Raw genomic sequence first — 8,039 nt, forward strand, 5'->3', positions numbered from 1 at the left:
CGACAAGGTTAATGGTTCAAACTTTGGTATAGAAAATGAAGCTCCTACCTCACGTCGCGGAACAACCGGAGTAACTGGTTCACCATCAGAACTCAAAGATCGCTCATCCGCCACAGGTGTCAATGATTCCCCTGATTTCTCTGGAATATTCTCTACAGGTACTACCCCTCTATCAATTAAACCAGCAATTAAACAAGCATTTAAATCTCTCTTAAAGTTAGGGTAGGTAATCCTGTTTAGATACATTTTTTTTTATACTGGGTGAAATGGTCCTTCTATCCTGAGAGTAGTCAATACATTATGTGTTCAGAAAAAGGAACGAAAACAATCAGACCTCTGTAGCAGCTGCAGGACAGTACAAACTCCGACCAATCACTGCCATGCGGTGCGAATGTAAAGAACCAATCAGATGCCTTCATGTCTCGTGCCCGAGCCCCACTGCGCGCGCTGCCCTGCGTGCACTAATCACGTCACCGTTCCCTGAAATATTCAGTCTCACTACACGGAGTAAGCAGGAGTTTGCGGCACCGGCACAATGGAAGATAAAAAGCAGCCAAAACTTCCACTGCCAGCTTTGCTGGTAACTGCTCGCCCTACTAAAAAACCTAGAAAACGAAAATCTGAGGCAGAAAAGGCTGCAACTAAACAGGCACTGGATAAAGCCAGAGGACAAACTCGCGTAAACATCGGTGGAGCATTTGAACGGTGGAGACAACTGAGGGAGCTGAAGGGCCTGAAAAGCGATGCCGAGGTTGCGGTCTTTCTGCTGAACAGGTAATAATTTGTTTTGCTTCGGGGGGATTTGTTATTTCCATGATAAATGTTACGTTAGGCAACGTAGCTATTTTTGTAGCCAGTATTAGCCCAATGCTAACATTAGCTGCTCTGTCGGTGTAAATCAGTTGAGTTACAGGTCGTAGCTAACGTTACTGCTTATCTGAGTTTTAGGACATGACATTATGATAATATTGCACAGCCATAGTCGCAAGTGTCTGCATCATAATTGTGATAAAATTACGTTAATACATTGCTTATAAACTGGACATCTGTGGTGATGTGGCATATGTGTTTTGTTAGCTACGAGATGGATCTATCAACTTCCACGCCGGCGAAACACAGATTGATGAGACCCCCTCCCCCACCTGTCTCATCTATTGTTGCTGAGTCTCTGTCCGACCGGTGAGTTTTACTTGATGCTGCTCTGAACATGGCTTAGGCCACCGTTGTCTTGGTGGAATATATCCATGTTTACACGTATATATTTTAGGTATGCACTGAATATATTTTCCAAAAAAAGTATGTTCTTGTATATCCAGTGGGAAAATGAAGCCTATTAGCTGGTGTGATGGGGGCAGGGAAACTTGATTAGATCTTTTGAAAAGTATGATGGCCTGAGGACAATACCTGTATTCGTAGAGGATAGGGCAAACTGAGTATCTTCTAAATAGTTTTTATCACTCTTCATGCTTTTTCGGTCTGTCACAACATGTTCTCATGAACTTGAAAACACAAGATTTCTATTTATAAATATCAACAGTCCTGTGTTGCACTTTGATAAATGGAAATCTTTTTTTATGTTGATGCTTATAGTATTATGTTTTTGTAACATTCACAGAGATGATGACTTCTCAGTAGCTGGCGTTGAGGAGTTAAACATTAGCTGCCCAGAGGAAACAGCTCTCCAGCAATTGGATGCAAGGTATGTTATGGTAGTCAGATGATTTTTTCCGATTATTTCCAAAATTCAATTTAGAGTATAATCATGTTCTGTGCATTATTTTAACGACATGTGGTAATGTAATACTTCCTCCCTTTGTGTGTGTTTTTCTATCTTTTTAGTATGTCGTCGCTGGACATAAGCATTGATGTTGTTGATGCAGATGATTTTAATGACATCCGAAACTCCATGTAAGTTGCAGTGTGTACTGCAGAGAAGTTTTTACTTTTCTGTTTGTGTAAAATGTTGTGTATTTATGGTGTGAATTATTCTGGGTTTATTTTACAATTTTCTTCGTCTTTTTGTTTTATAGCATTGACTGGGAAGATGAAGACGTCACCTGGAATCCTGATATGGACACACAGTCTGTGTCATCATTAGAAGATGTAACCAGGGAACTGGACTCAGATGATGATGACAGTGATGATGCAGATTTTAGGCCTCGTATTTGTGTTAGGTGGGTTCAATACACTCTGGCTCCACTTACTGTCAAGTTATTGTGTTTAGTTTTTTGTTTCTCTTACCTTTTCTTATTACAACAGGACTGGTGGTGCTCTGAAAACTCCAATTTGCTTGGAATCACTGCCAGAAATCAACATGGAGGACACTGTGCATGATGCTACAGACAATGCCCCAGATAAAACTATGGCTGACATGCCAACACTCCCAGAAGCAGCAAAAGTCATGGTCGTTGATGATATTATTGGCCATCCTGCATCCATTGCTTATCACGACAGCCTGAAGCAGCTTGCCGAGTATCTCCTTCTCCCTGTCAGCATGTGTTCTGCCAAGGACCCAAACAGTAAGGCTGAATGCCGGGCACCTGCACCATTTGAAATCAATGTCAGGTCCAGGGGAACAGCTGCTGTCGTTGAATGGGTGAGTCTTTATTTAGCATCAAAGATTATTACATATTTTGGGACTGTTTTTACACTGTAACACCAACCCTTTTTTCTGGATCAATTCAAACTTACACTAACGGAAAAACTGATAACAAAAGTGCTGTGTGGCGAATGATGTTAAAAGTATGTGTATTAGTCATTTTAGTTACTGTAATGTGCTGTATTTCTCTGTCTGCTTTTTTTTAAGATGTGTCCTCGTGGTCACACAGTTTGGAAGTGGGCTTCCCAGCCCATTTTAAAATATGGGATGCTAGCTGGAGACTTCATGCTTTCCACTAATATCCTGCTGTCGGGCAACAACTACGCCAAGATCTCACTATTGTTTAAGTTTATGAACATGGGGATGGTGGAGAGGTCAACATTCTTTAGGATCCAGGACTCCTACTGTGTGGACACTATAAAGGAGTTCTGGGATGAGAAGAGAGCTGCAGTCATCACCCAGCTCAAGTCAAAAGGGCCAGTTGTAGCATTGGGTGAGTTTGGCACACATGCTTACTTCATAGTATGCACCATTTATTCTAAATGTGTTTATTCTCAAATCGATGGTATTGAAAAGGCAGATGCATAGTGATACTAAGACAAAAAAAAATGGTCTAGAGTCTAGACATAAAAGAATAGGATAAAGTATATAATATTTTATTGTAGTTGTAAGATATGAAGTGCTGGATAGACATTGCACAGTGGTTTGTAATGCAATTGGATCAGGAAAAAATGAACAATTACGGACAAAGTTCTTATCACAATTTCTCTTTTTTTGTTCTAATTAATTTTCAAAGGAGATGCTCGCATGGATAGTCCAGGATTCTGTGCACAGTATTGCACATACAGTGTCATGGACAATGGATCCAAACAGATAATATGCATGGTCAACATCGACAAGCGTGAGACCATGCGGAATTCTGTTATCATGGAGAAGGAGGGCTTCATGCGGGCATTTGATAAACTATGTGAAGAACTCAACATTGAAGAATTCTGCACGGATGCTCATTCTCAGATATCAGCCCTCTTCAGTAAGTTTATTGGTTTATTTTGCTTTAGGAGATTGTTTCAGCAATAAAACTCTGTGCATATAGCCCCATGCAACAAACTACACTTACATTATTAGGACTGGAAAATGATTTGGATTACTACTTAGCATATATCATCAATTACTTTTTTGTCTTTTAGATAACAAAGGGAAATATAAAGACTGCGGCGTACGACACACCCTGGACATGTGGCATGGGTCCAAAAGTTTGGGCAAAAGAATTCATGCGGTAAGTTAATTATTTCTCTGTAGATATAAATAGCTGGAAAAAAATCATCTACATAAATTCTCTTCTCATAAACCTATTTGACATCCCCAAAATGTATTTTTGCTACAATGTCAAGGCAGGACAGCAAAGGGGGTGCACCATCCTTCAGATGTGGAGTAAGGACATCTGCAACCACTTCTGGTATTGCTGCAAGACTGCAGATACATATGAAGATTTTTTTGTAAGTATAATCAAAATTCATCTGTCTAGGCCAGTATCTATTGCGGTGTAGTTATTGTGCAAAATTGACTTCTATTCTTATTTGTCACATTATTCACATCACGTTTAATTTTTTTTTGTAATAGGACATGTGGGCTGGACTACTTCACCATGTGACAGGAGAACATGCGTGGGCCCTTGGAGCCTGTCAGCATGGTCCCTTGGTGGAGGACAGAGAGAAGGAGTGGATCCAGAAGGGTTCTGTGGCACACCAGAGACTGACAGAAGTGGTGCTTGATGCACGCTGGCTAAAGAGCATACACAAATATCTACATTTTAGGTATGTCAGCATAGGTCTATGTTCAATTTCTAGTTTTGCCCTATGCAAATAATCCACTGTACTTCAGAATTTCTCCTGCTATTTCTTCATTTTTATTATCACAGTATAAAGCAATTGTATCTTTCCTCTGTGCTCTCAGGTCAACTGCAGATTTGGAGTCATTCCACAATCATATTTTAATGTATGCAAGCAAACGCTTCTGCTTTTCGCCACCCGTGTACGCTGCTCGCGTCATGCTGGCTGGCCTGGACCACAACCACCACGTTGACCGACCAGCAAAGAGAAGGGCTGATGGCTCTATTCAGTATGTTTAATTTTATGATGAAAAACGAAATACTGTACATTTTAAGGTACAATGAATGTATCACTGAGCTCATAATCTTTTCTCTGATGGCAGATACGGTAAGGTGTACAATAAAAAGTCCAGGAAGTGGAGCCTTTACACACTAAAGGTTGAAAAGGACTACAGTTACATTGTGGACCTCCAAAGTGTGATTCTGCAGCGCAGAATGTCTGCTACTGGGGGTTTGCCACGGACTAGAAAAAAGAGGCCCGATGATCCCCGTCAACATGGGGTTCTGTCAGGTGTCCCTGCCCCATCAACACAGGAGCTTTTGCAGAAACAACTCAGCAGAGGGCTAGGTGAGTTTACTTACTATATTTTTTGCTTGATCATGAAGTGCTAATATACTTGGGTGCCAAGGGTAATTTAAAAAATCCATATCATAACTTATGATCTAAAATATTTTTCTTAACAAAGCTACGGATAAACTAATTCAAAGAATCACATAAATGTTTGTCACGGTGTGAAATGGAAAAAAAATGTGTTGTCATTCATTGTGTGTCTTTGAGATACAGTAATTATTGTCAGATGTGTAATTTTGATATTCGTCCTAAAGGTAAATCACTGCCAAAGGAGTAGATCACCACAGCAGAATACGCATCATGCAAAGCCTGACGTGTCAGCCATCCATGGACACTCATTTTCTAACATATATATATATATATATTTCTAATTTATTATATGTAAATACAGATTGTTTATGACAATCAAAAGCAACAAAAGGACAGATAGTTGTTTAAAAAGTATTCCTCTTAGGTCTTTCTTGTTGTTGTTGGTGTTTTTTTTTTAATAAAACAAAAAGTGTTATACCACATTCATTGTCATTATTCATTTAGCATGTAAGGAGGTAAGAAAAGTAATAGCTTGTTTATGCTGAAATGATAAAGGAAAGGCATTTATCAACTCAAAATATTTATTCAAACATGACAAAATTTAAATAATATGAATGTACAAACTGTATACATTAGTGCAAATTTTACAGAACAATATATAAACCAGTACAAAATAAATAAAAAGCAGGGCACAAAAATAAATACTATTTATTGTACTGTGCCTACACCCTACTTGGGATGAAACCTGTATACTGTCCATGTGTATCTGGGTAGCGGTCTCTAATTTTCCAAACACAGCAACTAGGAATTACTACTCTGTGCCCAGCTCCCAGTGCCCCATATTGCCACACAACATATTGCCGGTATGCAGCGTAGCGGAATTGTTTATTGCTCTCCCCCGGGTCTGGAAGATCCTCCACAGCCCGGACATCATTCCAGATCCTTCTGGCAAGTCGCAACACCCCCTCCTGCAAAATGTACAATTCCATGTGGGGGAGCATGGAAATACAGGAGTCGTCTTGTTGCCCACAGCACTTTCTTTCTATATCTGTGGGCATCTCTCTGCAGTTTCGGCACACACACCAAGTGGGTTGACTCGGAGCTGGAGGGCCTGGTGGAGGAGCATCTCCTGATGTTGACATATGGAGGAGATCAAAGATGAGGCTTGGGTCCCTTGTCAGGCAGATCTGCAGCAACTGATGGGATTCTTCCAAGCTCAGTCTATGAATTCTGGCCTGTAAAACAATAGTTCATCAAAAAGATTCAACTTTATTTTTAGAACTCTTTTTTTTTCTGTCCTCTAAGAGAAATGTTGTGTCCACAGTAAATGCCAGGTAATTATTTATTGGCAGACAGTGCCAAGGACTCAATTTGATATATATTGTTTATATTGTATATATTGTTGATATTATATTGTTATTAAAATTCTTTACTCGTTTTAAAAAATCTACTGGGCTGCTGCAGCACTGATAATTTCACTATTGTGGGACAATAAATGTTTATCTTATTTGATCTTATCCAATTTTTTTTGCTGATGTTGAGGTCGAAAAAATATCAACTAAGAACAAAAATGATATTATAGACTGGCTACCTGCTCATCTGAAATTCGTTGAGCTTGCAGATTCTCCACTCGCACAATATCTTCATGTCTCAGGTGTTCTCCGGTTGCAGTCTGACTTGCTCCGCGTCCTCTACCTCGACTTCCTCGGCTTCTACCCCGTGCACCTCCTCTTCCTCGAGCACGACCTCGGGTCTGTCCCCTTTGACCTGAAGACGTGCTCGGATGCGGACTGTATGTAGGATCAGATCCAATGCTCTCGTCGTGGAAACTCTAACAACCAAAATAACGAAGATATATCAAAATAGAAAATTCACGTTTGCCAGTGATAGTAACAAAACAAAACGTTTTTTTTTTGTTGAATTTAATTTAGCAGACGCTTTTATCAAAAGACACGTAGCTACATTTCAGAGTTCATACAACAACAAACGTGTAACGTTTGCTTTGAACGCTGCAAGTAGCATTACTAATAGCATTTTTTTATTTATTTTTTTAGCATTCATTGTAATAAAAATATAGTTTACTTACAGGTGATTGAGACATGAAGTCATTTGGTTGATGCCTATAATGCGTTGAAATACTCGGCTTTCCTGTGACCTGCAGCTGACTCCGACTGTGGATGCGCGTTCATGTTTGTGGGGGCGTAGCTTTGGACGGAGTGCTAACGAGAGGGGGTGGAGCTTAGAAGAGGTGCCTCTTTCAAATTTTGCTAGCTCTCAAACATTACCTACCCTAACTTTAAGTGCTGTTTTGGAAACAGGTATTTCAAAATGTTGAGCAATATGAAAGAAATCATCCTTTCTGCACTTTTTCAATCCCTCAAGACTTGGTTGTTTAATAAACGAATTTAAATCAAATGTTGCCATAGTTCAACAACTCACAAATACAAAAGTGCAAACAATTCCAGACCTAAACCTACCTATTCAACTACTAAATAATCCTAACTTGCTCTTCAGAGGGTACCAATTGGGAAGCAAAGCCTCCCCCCCGGATTACCTCCAAAAATAACAAGCTAAAATAATAAAACAAAACAACAAACCAGTAAACCGTAGATAAGGCCGGCGCTAGACACGGTCCTCAAGGTTTACTCTACCTTTCTGGAATTTGTTATGCACAAATGTAATAAGTTCCCCTCAAAAAAAAAAAAAAAATTGAGGGGGAAAAAATTCGGGAAGGACGAGCCCCCATTTTATGTTACGAACCCCTAAGTAAACCATAAGGAAGGGGTAAACGCAACATAAAGGAAGGACACGTGAAACCAAATTACTGCAAAATATTTATTTAAAAAGGAAACACGCATCACAAGAAACAACTAACCTTGAAAATTAAGTCTTTAAGTAACAAAAATAATCAAATTACTCCCAATAATAATGCTAATTTAAATACCTGAAAC

At 39.5% G+C, this 8,039-nt stretch overlaps 1 protein-coding gene across 1 annotated transcript; it reads left to right on the forward strand.

Moving 5' to 3' along the window:
* The first annotated feature begins 219 nt into the window (after window positions 1-219).
* LOC135768480 (uncharacterized) lies at window positions 220-5,395 on the forward strand. The gene is made up of 14 exons (XM_065277703.2): window positions 220-774; window positions 1,078-1,179; window positions 1,616-1,699; window positions 1,840-1,908; window positions 2,031-2,174; window positions 2,260-2,596; window positions 2,807-3,092; window positions 3,396-3,629; window positions 3,787-3,875; window positions 3,991-4,095; window positions 4,220-4,413; window positions 4,553-4,717; window positions 4,811-5,055; window positions 5,313-5,395. Exons 1-14 carry the CDS (start codon window positions 536-538, stop codon window positions 5,333-5,335), a joined length of 2,316 nt encoding a protein of 771 aa, XP_065133775.1. The 5' UTR covers window positions 220-535; the 3' UTR covers window positions 5,336-5,395.
* Window positions 5,396-8,039: the final 2,644 nt, after the last annotated feature.

Source organism: Paramisgurnus dabryanus, chromosome 3 (assembly GCF_030506205.2).
Source record: "Paramisgurnus dabryanus chromosome 3, PD_genome_1.1, whole genome shotgun sequence".
NCBI lineage: Eukaryota > Metazoa > Chordata > Actinopteri > Cypriniformes > Cobitidae > Paramisgurnus > Paramisgurnus dabryanus.